At 34.2% G+C, this 20,445-nt stretch overlaps 3 protein-coding genes across 3 annotated transcripts; 1 reads left to right on the top strand and 2 right to left on the bottom strand.

Annotated features, from left to right (window-relative positions):
* The first annotated feature begins 838 nt into the window (after positions 1–838).
* On the top strand, positions 839–1,872 carry LOC108211419 (protein LIGHT-DEPENDENT SHORT HYPOCOTYLS 6). The gene has a single exon (XM_017383016.2). It carries the CDS (start codon positions 1,133–1,135, stop codon positions 1,760–1,762), a length of 630 nt encoding a protein of 209 aa, XP_017238505.1. The 5' UTR covers positions 839–1,132; the 3' UTR covers positions 1,763–1,872.
* A 5,524-nt stretch (positions 1,873–7,396) lies between these two features.
* On the bottom strand, positions 7,397–10,957 carry LOC108210908 (gamma-interferon-responsive lysosomal thiol protein). Its single transcript, XM_017382365.2, has 5 exons — positions 10,564–10,957; positions 8,935–9,000; positions 8,592–8,732; positions 8,054–8,146; positions 7,397–7,838 (listed from the first exon to the last, which is right to left on the bottom strand). The coding sequence occupies exons 1-5, from the start codon at positions 10,834–10,836 to the stop codon at positions 7,623–7,625; spliced, it is 789 nt and encodes a 262-aa protein (XP_017237854.1). The 5' UTR covers positions 10,837–10,957; the 3' UTR covers positions 7,397–7,622.
* Positions 10,958–11,490: 533 nt separating this feature from the next.
* LOC108210772 (cinnamoyl-CoA reductase 2) lies at positions 11,491–19,134 on the bottom strand. Its single transcript, XM_017382178.2, has 6 exons — positions 18,837–19,134; positions 18,533–18,708; positions 18,041–18,226; positions 13,357–13,519; positions 12,010–12,196; positions 11,491–11,878 (listed from the first exon to the last, which is right to left on the bottom strand). Exons 1-6 carry the CDS (start codon positions 18,949–18,951, stop codon positions 11,734–11,736), a joined length of 972 nt encoding a protein of 323 aa, XP_017237667.1. The 5' UTR covers positions 18,952–19,134; the 3' UTR covers positions 11,491–11,733.
* Positions 19,135–20,445: the final 1,311 nt, after the last annotated feature.

The raw sequence follows: 20,445 nt of genomic DNA, 5'->3' as shown, positions 1-20,445 counted from the left end.
AAGTTAGGTAGGGCAACTTAAATCAGCCTGCCTCACTGCGTGCACGTAGATTTTTATTTTTAATTTTATTTTCCTTTCACGTCATTAATGTTTAATGGAGAGTACAAAACACACGTGATATTTCTTTAAATTTGTGTTTTATCTGTCATAATATGTTTAATTTTAATTTTACTTTATTTTTAAATAATATTAATTTTACTTTATCTGTGTCATAATACACGTGTGTTCTTTAAAACACACAGTGTATGTTTTATTTTCAACTGCGCCCGACTTCTCTATTACACGTATTTCAAAACTTTTATAAAATATAATTTTATTAATTATTTTAATCTTTTTGTCTTCTGAATGAAGGATTAATGCTTATATTTTTATACCAAAAAAACTTTAAAATAAATTATGAAATTATACATTTTGAGAGTCTTAAAATACATATCAGTTATGAAAAAACTTATAGAAAATGAGAAGCCACACAGTATGTATTAGATAGCAATATATTTTGTGGAACAAATTCAAAAATATCAGCAGTCATTCGAGCAAGTTTTTCTCAGATTACAATTTTGTAATCAGCGATCCTCTACCAAATTTGTATAAAATAACAAGAGTACCAGAGGAGGACAGAAATGAAAAGAAACAAAAATCTAACAAACCCAGACATAAGAAATCATGTAGCAAAGGGAAGACAAAGAAATCATTAAAAACAAAAATTAAAATCCAAATAGCTCAAGACATCAATATCTCTCTTGGATTCTCTCTCACAAGTCACAAGTGACCCCTTCTCTCTCTCCAACTCTCACTTATTGGTTCATGCATTTCTTATTCTCTTTTTCCTTTATTTAATATTTATTTATTTATATCGTTCTCCTATCATTTCAGTTCCCACTCTCCCTCTTTCTTTCCATTTCATCTCAATGGCCACTCTTGCAAAAGATTTCTGAGAAGAAAATATAGTAAAAGGCCAAAACAGTAAAGATTTTCGATTCACAAAATTTTATAAAGCAGTGAAATATCTCTCAGTGCCCGTGACAAATCCTTCTCTCTGATCCTCAATTCTACCGAAGTTCATGCACATATATATTTATTTGCATATTTTTGTGAATAGATAGCTAGCCTTGAGAAACAGGAGGGGGAAAAAATGGAGGGAGCATCTGCGGTGGGAGGAGACGGGGCAGCCCCGTCCTCGTCTGCTGCTAACACAGCAGCAGACGGGGGTGGTTCATCAGCTGCCCCACCGAGCCGGTATGAGTCACAGAAGAGGAGAGATTGGAACACGTTTTTACAGTATTTGAGGAATCACAAGCCACCTTTAACCCTAGCCAGGTGTAGCGGCGCTCATGTGATCGAGTTTCTCAAGTACCTTGACCAGTTTGGAAAGACCAAGGTGCATGTGGCCGGATGTCCGTATTTTGGACACCCGAACCCTCCAGCTCCCTGCGCTTGTTTGCTAAAACAAGCGTGGGGAAGTCTGGATGCCCTAATAGGCCGCTTAAGAGCGGCCTACGAGGAAAACGGGGGCCGCCCTGAGTCCAACCCGTTTGGAGCCAGGGCGGTGAGAATATACCTAAGGGAGGTTAAAGAAAGTCAATCAAAAGCCAGAGGAATACCTTATGACAAGAAAAAAAGAAAACGGACTTCCACTGTGAAGGCCACCGCAGCACCGACGGTGAGCTCTAGTACACTCCTCGTGGCCGAGGGTGGCGGCGGCGGTGGTGATGCCAGTGGTACAATTACTGCCACTATACCTCCTCCTACTTCAGCAGTATAGTCCTGCACAATGCTCAATTTCCAGAGAAGTAGATTTTGCTTCACATTTTTAGTTCTTTATTTAAGTAAATATTATTTATGTTTATATATGATTCCCCTAGAAATTCATAACCTAGCTAGCTAGACAATCAAATTTTGTTAGAATTTCACATCTTTTCAGGGATCTGTTAATTAATTACTTAATTAAGTTTTTAATTAACCAGACTTGTATTATTAGCAGAGAATTTAAGATAAGGGTTGACAATAATTCAGTGCATAGAGCCATAGAGGGTCAATCATTTGGTTTACAAATATACTATTATGAAGGTGGTAATTTGAGTGGTTTAGAGGTCTTCTTCTGGAGACAATGAACATTACTTTATGCTGATAGAAATGGTTTTGTTTTTCAAAACGACAATAATTTATTCGTTTTATGTGCTAACGTCTAGGCTCAAAAATATAATTATTGATCTTTACATTAAGATTGATGCGTGCACTAATGTATTTTTATTCCTTGCTGGGTCTGAAAGAGTGCTCATTCATTATTGCCTAGCTCTCTTCAGTACACACAGTTTGTATCAGATTTGGTACCGGAAATTAGGGCAATGTCTTTGTTAAGATGTGGCGACAAAGTTTTGTTCTGGTATGCATTTTAGCCTAAAAGGTTATCTAACGTAGCGAGGGCGGATCTGGGATAATTTTTGAACGGGACATAAACAAATATTTGAAAAATATTTTTATTTTTTTCAAATTTTAGAAAGGCATTCTCTATTTTTATACAATTTATATTAAGAAAATTTGTCAAAATTTCTTCTAGAAGGGACACTTGCTCCTTATGTTCTTTGTGTCTCCTACCAGATCCGTTTATGTAATAATGATAGCATATCGATTATAATTACGGTTTCGATTATATGTAAATTATAATTATGATCAAACAATGCCACATATCAATTAATTATAGTTACAGTTTGGATAGTATGTGAATTGTGATTATGATCAGATTCGAGTTCGAAATCGAATCTAACTACGTAGTGGCGGAACCAGAGGGGGGCTAGAGAATGCTAGAGTCCCCTAACCTCGAAAAAACAGTATACATTTTTCTCCCAACCCCCGCTGAATTATTCATATCAATATAATTTAGGACACTTAGATCGAATTCAAGAGATGCCTTATGACATGTACTAAGTCAAAATTTAGGGTATTAGATAAAAAATGTTGATCCAACAATATCATAGTGATGGCTTATATAACTAGAACAACCTCTTGAAGCCTTATTTATAAAGCTATATATTATAATAAATTGTTATACATACTCTCTTTGTCTCTCTCTCTTTGTCTCTCTGCTTTGAACTTGTTCTTAGTCTAAAGAGAGTCTGATTAACAAATACATTCAAACAGATACACTCATAAATCATACGCACATATTTGACACTACCCTAACTCAGCTTCCCACTGCGATAAATTCATTCAGCCACGAACTCGCGACAACATGCTCAGCTGCGCTTTCCCTACCAGCGGCCAGCTCCTAGGGTCCACTGCCCACTTTAATAGGCTTAATATTTCTTGGAAAGGAATGGTGAAAACCCATGTCACTTAGAACTGGTTGCTTATGCTTTTTCGGAGGTCTACAACCATTATGTGGCATAGAAAAGTCGTTACTATAAGTCAATTTTTTTTCGACGCCGCTTCTTATTGCTGTATTTATGTTAATACACTCAGACAACGTTCTCTTTCAAGCCTTTTAACCAATCTATACGTGCAACCGAGAGAGATTATCGTTTCTCTTTGATGAATGTGGTATCACGGTTCGATTCAAATTTCAATCGGTCCTTTTACAATTTCACTTGCTTCTAAATTTGAGACCCCCTAATAATTATTCCTGGTTACGCCACGGTAGCTACGCTCTCTGGCGAGATGATTATTAAGTTTTGAGCCAGATGATTACTAAATTTAGTTCTGCAATGAACAAATTTTAATTAACTTAATTTACAAAAGCACGTTTGACAGTATAAGCCTATAAGGTTCTGCATGCAGGCGGAAGATGCCTTTAAATTGTTATTATATCCGTCGCTATTATTATTTATTCAACACCTGAGAAGCTAATCCCTGGAATTTATGGCTTGTTCTATAAGATAAATGTTATAACGAAATAAAATAAATAAGCATGTCACTCTACATGACTACATATATATTAAGACCTATAATATATAATATTTCTGTTTAATGTTAATATAGGGGACAAGAGAGTGCATCTTTAAGAGAGTTATTCTGGAGTGCAAATTGTCGATCTACCTTTATAATTCTTTATCTTTTTTAGTCCGCGTTAATTTGATATCATAATTTTTGGACCATTTAAATAGGTTTGAAATTAAAATAAAACCACCATAACATGAAACCTATAAATTTCCTGCAATATAGATTTTTTTCTCAAACACGAAATAATTCGGTTCGGTGCGACCGCTCCAAGATAATTCGGTCCGTTTGAACCTGCCCAAAAAAACGGTTTTTCTAAAAAAAAATATTATGAATAAAAGTGAAAATATGTGGGACTCAGTCCCCACTCCCCAGTAACGTTGTATTTGACTATTTGTATGTGTCGTCAGCCTGTGAATCAGTTGTATATATACTGTATAATTCAAGAGTTCACACGTGGGTGCAGTGTATAGTACCAGTACTGACTTGAGTTCTCAGGTGCTAATCTTGTATTTTATCACCGTCTTGGGTCCTCGTCTAGTCCCTTTTCGGATTCAGATTGATCCTCCACCCACCCTTTTTTTTCTCCATTTTTTCTTGTTTTCTTCTTATATCCATCTATCATCCCTCTCTATAAAGTAATAGTAATCCGTAAATCTCGTATGTAGATAATGAAAGTAACAAGTCTTGAACAAAAAATCTTCGCAAATAGTTAATACCATCTAAAACACTCTTAATATGTTCTCAACATGATATCTCAGAGCTCAGGTGGCGTCTAAAACACTCTTAACATGTTCCTAACATGGTATCAGAGTTCAGGTGGCGGAGATTTCAAGTTCACACGAGGTCTTAAGTTTGATTCTTTGTCACTCCCAATATTCTCATAATATAATATGAATACAAAAAAATTAATTATCCTGAAAATGGACGCCTGTGATCCACTTTTCAACAAAAAAAAAAATGAGATTTCAAGTAAAGAAAATATTAATATATAACACAAAATCCATGCGGGATATCTTAAAATTTTAGATGAACTAATTTTGATTATATATCAAAACTCGGGAAACCAGAGAGCAGGTGCAAGAGAGTAAAAACTACTACCTTACAATTAGGGGTGTCGACGGATCGGGTTTGGATCGGATTACCCTCGATCCATATCCTGATCCGTCTAATTAGTGAATTTCATTTTTAACGATGGGATGTTGTGCTAGTCACCCTCGAGACCTCGACTCACCCTCCATAAGTAGTCGAGGGTTTATAAAACCGGTCACCGTGAATAACAAAAAAGGTAAGCAAACAATGAAACACTAATCTGAGGTCTCACATCAAAGCTTTTAGGCACTGTTTAAATAGTAAAACCGACAGTGTATTTTTGTTCCAATTAAGCCACTAGTCCAGATTCCCCAGCTTTTTACCAACAACTTTTTTTCTGCACTCTTAAAGTTGTAAGATGTGAAACTTACAAAGCAGGCTATCCTCGTTTCCATATATACATACATAGCTCATGTACGTGCTCCATTGTTTCATCATCAATGGTCCATTCGTAAATCAGTATTTTACAATTGTACATTAGTACTAGCTGCAATCCAGTGTGTAGTCTTGTGAATTGTGAGACCCACGGGAATATTTACTATTTATATTGAATTATTGTACGGTTCTCAACCGCTCACAATAATTTGAAATGATTGAAAAATATAAGCTAATGATAATGAATTATTAGAGCATCTCCCGCTCCCTTCCACCATTAGCTAAAATTAAATTATACGTAGCTACTATAAAAAAAATATTGAGATTATATATATAAAAATAAACTACAATGACACATTATGATTACCTATAATATTATCTATAATCATAGTCAACCTCGTGATTTTGTTTATATTTGGTCAACCTCTAAATATTTATTTGTAGTAGTATTCCACGTCATCTATTATCATATTAAAACAAATAGTATACTTATAACAATTTAAAATAATAATAACACACTATTTTTAAAATATAACTGATCAATAATAATAAAATCATCTGAAATTTTTGTTTATGATATTTTTGAACTAATTTTAAGCAAGGCGTTTGTATGACCAACTCGCACTCGACTCAGTAATTCAAACTCAACTCGTTTCTTGATGAACTCGGATTCGAACAATATAAATTGTTCTATAGGGTTAACATCAAACCTGACTCGACAATCAAAAATTCAACTCAATTCTATTTATTTACTCCCTCTTCATATTAGTGTATTTTTTTCATGTATTTTTAAGATGTTTGACTACATAGTTAAAAATAATATTTTTTAAAATTTTCTTTTAGTGAATAAAAATATTAATGTCACATCTAACAATATTTAAAAATTATGATAAAAAGCAGAATTATGAGACCATGAGATGTGATTTATGTTGATTTATAAATGAGACCTAGTGCAAGCATGGTTGTTTTGATCATTTGCCTATTCTATAATAAATCATATACTTACAAATTAATTACTTTTTAGAACATTTTCGATAGTGATCCCTATTTTACAAATTCTAAAATATAGTAAAGTAATGATTATCTAAAATATAAGAAATCAAGAAGTTGGTTTACTCCAATGATATCCCCGGTAATGTTTCCCTGTATATTAAAAATAATATTTAAGTGATAAAAATAAAGCATAGTTAGAGGTATATATTATATTTAATTAACATGTATAAAGGATGAATAAAACCTACAAATTGTCAGGCACAGAGAAGGTGATTGGAGCTAAATCCCTAAATTTGCTGAAAGTGGAGAAAATGTAACTAAGGACTCTCCTTTGGAGATGCTATTAGCCCACTAGACTGTGCTTTTGGAATTGGTTTTTATATAGAATTTAACATCAAGGGTGCAGCCCAAATCAAAAGTTCCAGGCTTTGAGGCCAGCCATCTGTAATTCCCCATACCTATCACTTGTAAACCCCTTATCATCAAATATATAATCAGACTTTTGGTAGCAAGGCCATATACAATCAAATACCGAAGCCAACGTGTGAAGCAAAGTACAATGTGCTGGGCTACAAGTATCTGCCACAGATTCAAGCTAGAGGAAACTGCAGTGAACCACAACAACTCAAGACACGCAGGCACATTTTCGATCTTTCATCTACAAGGACTATCAGATCTTAACGGCGAGTCATCAACAATCGCTAAAGATTGATAGTCTGAAACAACTTTATATTTGGATTATGATATTTTTATAATCGTTTAGCGATGAATTGTTGACCTTATCATATGTTTTTGTCAGCAACTTGAATATTTTATAATGGTGTTCATTATGTATGTTATCATGCTACCTAAGGAACATGAAAAAAAACATATCTAATTTTCTTTGTCAGTTAAATTTCTTTTGATATTATAAAGCCAAGCAACGCGGGCATAAATACTAGTATATATATGAGTTATGACATAAAATTTAATACTGCTGCAATACATATCAAAACAACTATAATGTCGTAAAAATAACATTTACACCAGTATATGCATTTTATATTGTCCAACTTGAGTGACAGAGATAAGTTTTGTAACATACAACATTTTGCAGTCTTCCCTACCCACATTAAAGAACAAAGAAACCAGTCACACAACTGTATGTATTGGGTCTTGGGGGCTACAATTTATTGTAGTACGCGAATATACAAGATAATTATTATACAGTTTATAAGAATGGAGCATACCTAGATCGAAGCAGCCACATTATCCTGCAGAACCCAGGATGATATTGCTGATACTAATTTGGAAAGTGTTGTCTTAGTTGCTTTTTCTGTGTAGCAGACTTTGTTTATACCATTAGCATTCTTATGTGTTGAGCTACTAAGGGATGATTGACATACTTTGGGCACGTTGCTGCCTTTATAAGCCTTGCACACGTAACTTATGAAATCCGTGTAGTCCTATGACAGAAGAAGCAGCAGTGTCATATTTTGGATATACATGTACCATTGGCATCGAATGGTGGTAAATTATAAAATAAATCATGGTCGGCATTTTTTCTAAGTTTTGCAATCCATACACACATAGCTGCTTATATAAGTATGACCTGCCAGTTCATAAAAAAGACATGTATTTCTTGAATAATATGCTAATAATTAGGAAAAATTATTCTTACATCATATAAGGGCTGTCCATCCACAACTAACCAAGGCACATATGTATGACGAGGTTCGAGGGCATCCGTTTCAGCTGCATATTGTAGTTCAAGCTGGAGAAATATATATAGTTAGGTTAATTGAAGAAAAGTTAAGTAAACATCGTCAACTGAATGAAGGTGTCAAAAGACTTCTATGACAACTAATCCAATTTTTAAGAATTAAAACATTGGTGCACAACAACCATCAAAAGAAAATTGCAATGTAACAGATGGAGCCACATACAAAGTGCCATCGATTAGCTAAACAGAAAAGTAAAAGACGAAAATGTCTGCTACATAATCTTACAATGTCAAATAATGAGGCAAGGCCAATTCTATTATATATAGAGAGCATGAATGATAATCTAAACAGTTCTTCAGAAGTTATAAAACTTAACATAATATAACTTAATGTTGACAGAACCAAGGATCAATAAAATGTATAGGTAAAAGTATAGGTAAAAGTTAAAATTCGCTTGAACTATATATAAGCACCAAAAAATTCTTGAGAACTAACCTTTTTCCCGTATCCGCTACCATAACAATCCATAACAGGTTTGGGATTCAAATTCAATTTTGTAAAGCATGTCTCCCATTGGTCATAATCACCCTCATACACAAGACTTTCAACACAGTAGATAAAAGGAAAATGATCTTTCTGCATTAGATAATTGACAATATTGTGAGAGTAAGTTAAATAACGTTGCAATAAATATATATATTCAGCAACAATAAATAACTCCGTAATCAGAACTTATTAATCACTCTCAGCAGTATAGTGTGACTATATATACACATTTGACAATACAAAGCAAATTCAGGAAATCCTTTGGAGCTGTAATATTGCAAATTGAGGTTACCACATCAGGCCAGGTATGGATGGCACATGACTCTACGGTGTTGAGCACACATTCCATGGTGCCATGCTGCAAATAACAAGAAACAACATTGAAATTTTGTAAGTCCAAGTATTTGAGTATAAAATTATATTCATTTACCAGCTCACTCAACACATCAAGATCATACACGTAGGGCTAAAATTCAAAGGCTTAATATATATCTTTAGAGTTCAAGTTAACTATTTTACAATTTTTGGGTTCTCACAATTCGAACTCAATCCTGTTGGGTCAGCAGAGTTCTGATACTCAAGTTAAGGTATCAACTCTCCCACAAACTTATACTCCCTCCATCTCAAAATAATAGTCTTGTTTTGATTTGTCTTGGTCAAAGTGGCTAAATTTTGACTAACAATACACATTATATCATTAGAAAGTAAATTTGATCTACTTTAACATGTATTTTTCGGTTTTTAAAAATTGTTAAAGAACAATTTTTGATTTACGGTCAAAATTTGATCAATTTGACTAGTGAAAATTCAAACAAGACTATTTTTTTGAGATGGAGGTGGTACTATGTTTAGTCTAAAGTATGAAATTGGTGGAATCAATGAATTTGTGGATGAATCATCCAAAGCCCATATATAGTTAAACCAATAAACCCGAATTCATAGAACTCCTTTAAACCAAATGATTTTATTAATTTATCGACTTAAAAATGCATTGTCCCTGCTATATCTGGACCAATAAAAAGCTACTTATATAACAAGGTTCTTCCATATATCATTGAAAATTCATATACACAGATGAAATGTTAAGTTACCCGTTATCCTTTACCCTAAAAGACAGAAAGGACTTATCAAGATCTTATATTATATTCTAACATAAAACACACACTTTTAGAATATAATGATCTTTGTGTTAAAAAACATTTTCCTAATATCTTGAGGTTTTAAGAGAACCAGTTGACTCGAGTTAGTTCAGATCGACTACGTGCCACTCCCAATATTCTCCTAATTTATTATGGACACAAAAGGCAAAGTTACGCGAATAGATTTCGAGTGATTTCGAGTAGGATAGAGTGTTAAAATATGATGATCACAGTAAAGGGAGAATGGAATGAGAAATTATTAAAAAAAAGTTTTATGGAGAAACAAGAAATTATGAGATGATAGTGACTAAATATGAGCAAGTCTAAATTTTTTTTTACGAATATCATCAATCGTAGGGAAACATGATGCATAAGTGGAACTAAGGAGTACTCCTTCAAAACATGTGGGCTAGATTTTTAGTTTAAATAATTGAGAATGGAATGATCGAAGGAATGAAAATCATAAAATATTTTCTCTAATCACCCGAAATTTATAATACAAATTCATTTCATTCGCCCCTCATTCCATTTTATCCCAGTGAACGAAGCTCAAAGATTTTAGGTGGACTGGTTATTTGAAGTATCAAAATGAGCACACACTGGTCACATAACACACACAATCTCAAACAAATTAATTCGAAGAACTGGTCACTTAACAGACAATCTCATACTAATTGATCTATAGACTAACCCCCAAAAAATCAAAAACCCATAAAAAAAAATACAAAATTCTACTCCTAAAGGGCTAAAACCAATCAAACTCACAAGAAAAGACAATTCACCTGGCAAACAATGGTATTGTTGGGCCCGATCTTGGCGTTCCCATACGGAATAAGCTTGAGATCAGCGATGGAATCAAGCCCATCTTCAAAATACTTGTAGAGATAATTCACAATCAGATTTGAACAGTAGGGACACAAGGTCTCATAGTAGAGAGCTATCACTACTTTATCATCATTCTTGAGTTGTTCTCCAGATGAAACATGAGGATTTGCAGATGATATTAGTGGGCTTGCAGCGATTATTACAAGAAGAAGATAAACTATGCGACCCATTTTGATTCTGCGATCGAATAGTTGTGTGTGTGTGTTCGAACTAGAAGTATATATGTGCCTAGTTTATCCGGAGTTTCCAGTTTGACCGGTAGTTCACGTTAGTTTGTGTATATGTTACTATGTTGACTTTTTGTACATGTTATCCATATGTAAAATAAAATATTATTATTATATTTATTTAGGGAATTGATTTGTTGAAAATTCTTGATTAATTTTAAAAAGAACATTTTATTGATTTAACGATTAGATTCAGATTTAATTAAAAAATAATTTATTTATAAATAAATATCCGATAAATTTTGAATCAACAGATAAATCTATCTGATTTCTACACTCGCATAATATTCGTAAAAGAGATGTTCTTTCTTTACAAATGGGTTTTAAAATTTTGCTGATTTTAGGTACAACGTATTATATAACATGAAAAATGAAAATATGTTTGCCACGTATACAAAAAGTCGATTTTTCTACGTTTATATTATTTTTATTATTCGTAATATAATCACAGCATTGTTGAAATATCTTGCCACCATACATGATGTATATGGTCAATACTGAAGCCAGGTGCACTCGTGTTTGTTAATTAATACACAACCATAGGTTCTTTAGCTAATCTAATAAATGTTTCAGCTAACTTGTGCAAAAACCATAATTACAGGACCTATCTTTTTTATATTAATCAAAATATCTTCATAGGATTGCTCTTGATCACTTCACTGAAATGGAGATCACTGAGATGTTCAATGTTCTAAATGACAGTACATACACCTACATTGACAAGTGACCCGCTAACACAGAAATCAAAATTACATTAGAAAAATTGGACATATCTATTGTACAGTCTAGAGATCACTGTCGAGACACTATGACCATAACAGCGCAATGTAACGCTTACTTTCAGGACAGAAACCCTTTGCTCTTCAAGCTCTCTACGGAATCCTTGATAATCTGCTCCATCGAAATAAACTGCATACCCAAGTCCATCAGCTTCTTCGCTCCATCCTTCGATCTCAACAACCCGGGTTGGGTATCCCTTGGTATGCTGTTATAATTGAGCATTTGTATAAGCTATATGTTGATTAACTCTTAGTAGACAGATGAACAGAAACACATAAGCTCAGAGGTGATTGTTTTCTAATCAGACAAAACAATTGGCCTTGATGAAGACAATACCTGGGAAACTGATGTTCAGGATATAGTTCTGCAACCTTTGCTGCAAAGTCGCCATAATGAGAGATGGCTTCGACACACAAATGCCTTCCAGTCGCTGCTGGGTTTTCATAAACTAGTATATGAGCTAGGGCCACGTCTTTGACATGAACTGATCCCATGAAGAAGTCTTCATAAGTTTCTGTACAACCTGCAGCAAGTACAAAAAAAGTAACTCTAGTACTCTGCCAAGGAAGTCTAGACTACAGAATCAACACAGACGAAAAGTTCTGCTAAATTTAACTTCCAACAAATTAGGTGTAGTTTTTACAATCGACTATATCCAGTTGGCTGATGTCATGCAACATCAGTATCGGTGCAAAACTGAGTATCCCGCAATAGTAGATATAACTTAAATTTCATCCCTTTTGTAAGCATAATTTTTGCTGTTTGAATAAGCCTATACAGAGATTCCTCTTGTATGTATAGTTTTTATTGTTTGAATAAGCATATACAGAGAATATCAAACATGCATGTGAAATCTTTACATGATCATGAATCCTTGAGAGTTGATTTTGTCGGTTACAAAACAAAACACAGGTCATGTTCAAGGTAAATGGAATAACCAAAATTTTAATTGGCAGATTATAATACAAAATTCTACAATTAAATTTACATGCTATGGGCTATGGCCTTACTGAGCCTTGAATAGTCAACCTCTTAAGCCAAGGGTCGTATTTCGATTAAGAAAATATACCAGTTTGACAGTAAATCTGAAGGGAAAAGAATAAACTGCCTGATTATGGGATTTATCATGTCCCTTAAAAAAGGTCTCAAAGACTTACATCGCCAAATTTTATCAGTCAGATGGACTGCAATCCTGAATAGCTAAACACTTCTTGAAGAGCTAACTGAACAAAATATAGAGAACCTGAATTTGGTGAAAGATGCAGGTTTTGATGATTACATAATTCTTCATTAAACACAATTTTTGCAAGAAATATGATGTATTGTTGTACTATTGATGAACAAGGCATTCAAACACATTTTAAATGTCTAACTGACTTGATCCCTTGTCCAAACAAGCATGTGTTCTACTTCAGGATAACCTCAGGAGAGGAGAGATTCCTTAAAAATAAGGAATGAAACGAGTCTCCTAGTAATATAAGGATTTCACTCTGACAATGTGGGAGCACTTTTTTTTTCACTCATTCCTTTAAAATTTGAGTTAAGAGCATGAATAATCTATCGGAGTTGCTCTAAAGAACTTCTAATATTCTCCATTAAGTCATTTTTATATAAACAAAAGCTTTATTAAGCATTACAAGAGTAATTGCATCAATTAAAAAACAAGATGTGCCCTAAAATTACCCTGGAAAAGGCGAAGTAGCATTAACATGCTTGCATTAAGAGTTGGAGGGAGAACGGGGCCCATCACAGTTCCAGGATTTACTACGACCACTTCCAAACCTTTTTCCTTGGCAAATTCCCAGGCAGCTTTCTCAGCAAGTGTCTTTGACGCTGGATACCATAACTGGCATAGATTGAACAGAGGTACAAGTTAGCAGCTGATTTACTATAGGAACTTGCTCTTGTAGGAAGTAGAGAGTAGAAATTAGTAACTATGAGCAATTTATCGAGCCTGTTTTGATCAAGTGCTTATTCAGGAAGCACCTCCCTAGGTACTTCTAAAAACATGTAACTATCTGACCAATATAAGTTCAAAGAAAGAGATCCTACGAGCCTGCTTCAAAATAAATTCATAGTACAATAACACTAGGACATAAAGGAAAATTTTGAGGCCAGTTATATACAGTGGGTTGCGTTCTGAAGAGACAGCCCTGAAATTAAAAATAAAAAAAATAAAAATACACCATCTTTACGCTTTGTTTTTTATAGACCTGGCAATATGAGCCCAAAACCATATATCCAGTCCAAACCGAACCAATTTTTAAAATTTGGTCCAACAAAAAATCACATATTTTATTTGGATATGGTTGGTTTTGAAATCATCTTTTTTATCCAAAATATGGACCAAATACAATACATGACCCATAATTCAAAAAAAAAAAAAAAAACTTTAACCTAGATTTCATTACCCATCCTTCGTGTTTGTGACATCCTGCAATTCAATTCTTTCATCTTCGATCTCTCATGTTCCAGGTATAGGTTCTCTCCTCTCTCTCGCCCTCTCTCTCTCTCTCTGATTTTCTTGTGTTAGCTCTTTCATTATTCATGTTTTTGCTGTCTCCTTGTTTTACTTGCGGACCATCCACCCACAGCATTGCCAACTCTGTTTTTACCAACTCTGTTTTGCCAACTCTGTTTTTACCTTTTATTACTATTTGATTAACAGGTTCTTTAAGTTTATTAGCATCAAAACATGGCACTGAGCTACTCAAATATTTTAAGATAATTGTATTAAATCGTATTTATTATTTTTGTATTAATTACTTTTGCAGTAATTATATGGATGTATGTCTTTTTTTTAGTTTAACCGGGTTCTCTATTCATTTTCGTAGTTCTTTCATGCATGTGAAAGTCCAGAGAAGATGTGTAATTAATATAGATTTTTAAAATTTTGTCACAAATATGGATATCCATATTTGAGTCCATAACCATATAAAACCAAACCAAATTATAACCATATTTGATATAATATGGTTCATATATGGTTCTGGTTCATAAACCAGTCCAAATCCATATTAATGAACCAAAATTGGTCCAAAACCATATTCTGCCAGGTCTTTTATATATATATAAAAAAGGGATGGTTAAGATTAGAATGACAAAGTTTAACAACTAAGCTTAAGATATTGAGTCCAATGTAAAAAAATCATATGAATTTCAGAAATCAAAATACTATAGAATAGCATAGAATATAATACAGGTTTTTGTAATAATGAGATTCTACATGTAAATGTTACGTTTAAGCCTAATTCTGTTAATATTATACTAAATTCTGTTTAGTTTATGTGCATAATTATCAGCCTAGAAAAGCCTACTCGTTAATTTTACAATCTAAATGAGATTTAAGCTAGATTATATATTGTTCTCTCTGCTTTTATATATATGATGAGTGTTCTTCATGGAACATTAGCCTATATACATAAATCAAGTGAAGCACAAAGAAAGTATCATTGCATTATTCTACATAAATTTGATTGGTATACTATTTATTCTCTATCTAGCAGCACGTGCTAATTTGGTTGCCAACTCTGTATCTGATTTCATAATGTACTCTCTCCTTCCCAAGATTCTGATATATGGTTCTTAAGCATAACTCTTAACTACGGAGTAGATCTATGAAATTGATCACTTGAGTCCCGTAAAAGTCAATTCCTTCAACCAGAAGGTCCTGATTGGTGGAATTACGCCCCCCCCCCCCCCCCCCCCCCCCCCCCCCCCCCGTCAAGTCACAAGTGAGTAGTGCTTACCTGCATAGACGGAGTGTAGTCAATTCCTTCAACCGAAAGGTCCTGACTTGGCAGAATTGGCAGTTACACACTCCGCTGCACTTAATAGAGCATCTTGGCTCACATTTTTTTAATCCAATTGGTCATTTAGTCTTAAAGCACCAATGTCCAGAAGATTGCTCTATTCAACATATATATATATATTACCACAAATGTAAGCAGGTGGAACACATGAGCCTTAAAATAAGTTTTAGGCTTAAAAGGCTTTTAAACCATCCGGAAAAAGCCATGAGTTAAGCTGCAGTTGTAATTGTTGAAGACTCAAAGTGCATAATAGCCAGACACAATACAGAACTGCTACCGTGGGCGGTGTTGAATGTTGATACTTGATAGAAAGGACAAGAACATCAGCAACTCTATTATACAAAACATAAATGTTCAATACACTGTATTCAAGTATTGAAGCCGGGTTGCTGTTGTCTTTTCAATTCATCCCCCTTCTTCTTTACTTAACAATTTAAAATCAAAACATATGTCGAGGCAATACTTTTTGTCATATAATCTCACTGGGGAAGTAGCTCAATTGGTAGAGCAAGCAAATTAGTGTATTACACTTAATCTATCACGACCATCTCAGAAGGTTCGAGGTTCGATTCCTCGCTCTCTACATATATTACAGAACTGCTACTGTGGGCGGTGGGCTGTTGTCTTTTTAATTCAACCACCTCCTCTTCTTTACTTAACTATTTAGTTCCAAAACATATGTCAAGACAATACTTTTTATCATATACTATCACCAGGGAAGTAGCTCAATTGGGAGAGCAAGCAAGCTAGTGCATTACATTGGTCGTTTCATGCTGAAACAAGGATCGAGGTTCGAGGAAATTTCGGGTATCGGGTCAGGTTCGTGTCAGGTTGACAGACTCGGATTACAAATTTGACCAAACCCAAACCCGACCCAAATTTTAATGGGTCAGAGACTCAGAATACTTAGAGCCCATTTGTTTACTCCTGATTAGAGCTGAATAAGGTCTAACTGACCGAAACATCTGATTCATCTCGTTTGGGATGCACTTGTTGCAGCTGACCGGATCTTAAATTGTGCTGACCTATTCATTTCAAAAACTCTGGCGGAACGAGTCATACACGTAATACTACCCTGAAATTAACCATTACATCATATTTAGAATTTTAAATATATTTTATATTAAACACTTATAAGATTTCTATAGTTATTACATATAAATTTCATCGAAAGATTATTTAACTTTTTTGTTTTTTTATTAAAAATTTTGTCATTCAGATATTTTAAAAAAATTATCAAATAATATTATTCATTCAGAATTCAGATTTTTTAATCATTCAGACCAATCAGATATATTATTCATTCATATATTAATTGTTCAGATTTATCAAATGACCCCTTAACCTGAACCCGACCAGAACAACCCACGGGTAACCCGAATTATAATTTATTAATATATATATATATATATATATATATATATATATATATATATATTAAATAATAAATAAATGTCATTTTAATCTTAATAAATTTATTTATATTAGATTAAAATAAACTATTAATTAAATTTAAATAGTAGATAATGCAAAAATATTAAAATATATATTTTTATAAATATATATATACACATAATTATGAGTAACCCGGATTCGAGCCGAAAATGACCCGCTTTTTTCGACTTAATTTTGGGTCAACTCGAAATTAACCCAAACTCGTACTTTGCGGGTCGAATTCGTGTCGGGTTTGATATTGTCACTCCTATATGCTACTGGTGTCCGATATACTTCAAGAATGGCAATGACACCAGGTCGATGTTACGAGTCTAGCAATCATCTCGAGGAGTCGATCCTATTTCTAAAGATATGTTGCATGTCTAAAGGCTAAAATGCAACAAAGTACTTGATGGAAACAGTCATGGCGACAAAATGGAGTTAGCTCAACAAACTGAGTAATGTGAAAGGCAATTCCTTCGATAGAAAGGTCCTGACCTGGCAGACCCCCCTCCCCCTCTCAAGTCACAAGTGGATACTCCCTCCATCCCCCCTGGTTGTATACAATGGGGTACAGGGACGCAGCACGCACTTTAATGGTCCTGTAAAGTATAATTCTATAACTTATTTTTAAGATTTTTGTACACCAGGGAGTAATAGCTTACATGTATAGACATTTAGACACTCGGCTGCACCTAGGAGCGCATCTCAGCTCACATTCATTTCAACGCATTTAAAACATATTGATATACTCCGGTTCACTAAACTCAGCAATTTGATTATTTTTCCTGTTCTTTCTTCAGTTTGCACAGAGAAGATTATCACTATATGTAGAATGGTTGGCATCCCCTTCTTGACATCAAACCCTAATTGATTGGTGGACCCATTGCCACTCACAGTTCATTACCTTATTTTGGGCTTTTTAGAGTCACTGTGTCTTTTAGTACTCTTTTCCTTCGCTTTCATTTTATTACGCACAGCACAGACACATCAAGATAATAACCTATTCATTGATGTCCCAAACCACCAAGTCTGAAATTCAGTTTTACTTAAACACTGGTTCAAATAGTTCGATTATTATGCACAATATTAAAAATTAACAGCACAGATAGCAAGCGCACCTCCTTCTGCTTACAATACTCAACATCGGTCCAGCAGTCCTCATTCTTAACCACATCAGCTGGCCAATGACGACTGGGTACAATCGCCGAAATGGACGAAGTAATCACCACACGCTTAACTCCAAGCTCCTTAGCAGCCACAAGCACATTATTCGTCCCTTTGATTGCCGGTCCCAATACCTCCTTCTGCAAACTCAAATATTAAATGCACATCTATTTAAATTTCTGCAAATGCGCATTTCAATATTTGATATATTTAACTATATGTGTATAATATGTTATATACAGTTGAACCTTGGTAAATCAACACCACTAGGACTGGGAAATTATATTCATTTATCAATTTAAAAATGCATTGTCTCTAGAATGTTAGGGCCAACGAAATCTATTTACTGTATGTCAATCTCCGCAACCGAACATTTCAATAACTAATTCACTGTATGCTTAAATGTGAGTATAGTATGTGTAAATATCAGATATAAGATACGGAACCTCGGGATCAAGGATTTTATCGACAGTGCAAGGAGAAGCAAGGTGAAAGACACCGGAAACACCAGTGATCGCCTTAAGAATCGAATCATAATCGAGAAGATCGATCTGGAAGAGCCGAAGACGATTCGATTTGTGTTCTTCTAGGTCTTCCAAGTGCTTTGTTTCATTCTCATCATCTTAATTACAATAAAACACACAAATTATAAACACATTATAATTAATTTAATAATTCATATAATTTCAAAGAAAACGCAATGAGATTGAGAGAGAGAGAGAGAGAGGGAGAGAGGGGGGAGGGAGTTACGGAGATTTTGAACGGTGGCATGGACGGAGTAGCCCCGGTCGAGGAGAAGACGTACAAGCCACGCGCCGATGAAGCCGCTGCCGCCGGTGACGCACACAGTCTTATCTCCGGCCATTTTGTGTGTACTTCACTTTTTACTCAAACTACTAAAACACTTGCACTGGTGTTTCAGTAAAGTTCACTGCTGTCCTAATCTATCAGAGCATCTCCGATAACCCCCTCCGTGGCTCTTAAATTAAAATTTGAGGAGGATGAGATTTTTGCTTCCTCCAATAGGCCCTTGGAGTATCTCCAAGGGGCTCTCTAAATGAGCTCTTAATTTCAAATTTAAAGAGCAAAACAAAAATTAGAGCTCCAATGGGCTCCTAGAAGCTCTTTAAAAATTTAAGAGCTCATCATCTCTCCTCTCTTTTAAAGAGCATGTAAGAGCTCTTAGAGCATCTCCAAGAGCGTCTTTGTTGGCTCCTAAATATAATATAAAAAATGTGGCTCTTAGTAATTTAGAACAAAGTTAAGAGTGTAAACTCCAACAATACTCTCTACATCTCTTCTCTATTTCATATTTTATTCATATATTGGGCTCCACTACAACAAAAGAGAGTGAAAGATGAAGGTGAACTGGAGGGAAAGATTTTTTTATTGTAAAAAAATAAGTTAGGAGCCATGTGGTGGCTCTTAACTTTGAGGAGAGAGGAGAGAGAAATAAGAGGCTCTTAAGATTTAAGAGCCATTTAAGAGTCTCTTGGAGCAACATTTTTCCTCTCCCTCCTCAAATCTCAAGTTAAGAGCCTAAATGAAGAGTCTCTTGGAGATGCTCTTAACTCTTTTTTTATGAATATAATATTGATTTCCCTCCAACCTTACTTCCAACATTTCTCTCTTTTTACTTTTCTCTCTCATTTATATGAATAAAATATGAATAAGGAGCAAATATAAAGAGGAGCATTGGAGTTGAAATCTTTTTCAATGTCTTAGCTCACTAGGAGCAAAATATTATATTATATTTTAAAGAGCAATTTAAGAGTTGCTCTTAAGTTTACTAAATTCCTCCTCTCTCTCCTCATTTTTAAGAGTTACTAGTCACTCTTAACTAATATTTTATAATATACTTGTAAGCACACATTCTCTCTCCATCCACTTTCTTTTGTACTTCTATGCACATGATTTGTTTTTAATAATATAAAAACAAAATAAGAAGTGAACATAGGAGTATTGTTGGAGTTGAACCCACTTTAAATCACTAAGAGCAACTCCAATGCAATGCTATACTTGGTTCTATTGCTATATTATAGCATCAAAAGTAAAAAAACTCAACTCCAAAGTGGTGCTATATTTGGATGCATCCATGCATAGATGCATCCTTGGTTCTATATTTGAAACCAAGGATGGATCCATCCATGTTGCCACATCATCCTTGGTTCTATATTTGTTGAGATATTTAATATAATTTATAGAAGTTAGGTAAAAGTTAATGAGTTGGTTAAATTTGAAACTAGTTATAGAACTTAGTATTGGAGTGCAAGTTTTATTTTAGCACCAAAAAACACTTTTTGGTGCTAAATTATAGCAATAGCAATAGATATATAGCATCTAGCATTGGACTTGCTCT

The sequence above is a fragment of the Daucus carota genome, chromosome 3, assembly GCF_001625215.2.
Source record: "Daucus carota subsp. sativus chromosome 3, DH1 v3.0, whole genome shotgun sequence".
NCBI lineage: Eukaryota > Viridiplantae > Streptophyta > Magnoliopsida > Apiales > Apiaceae > Daucus > Daucus carota.
This window is presented reverse-complemented; position numbering and strand designations above follow the sequence as displayed.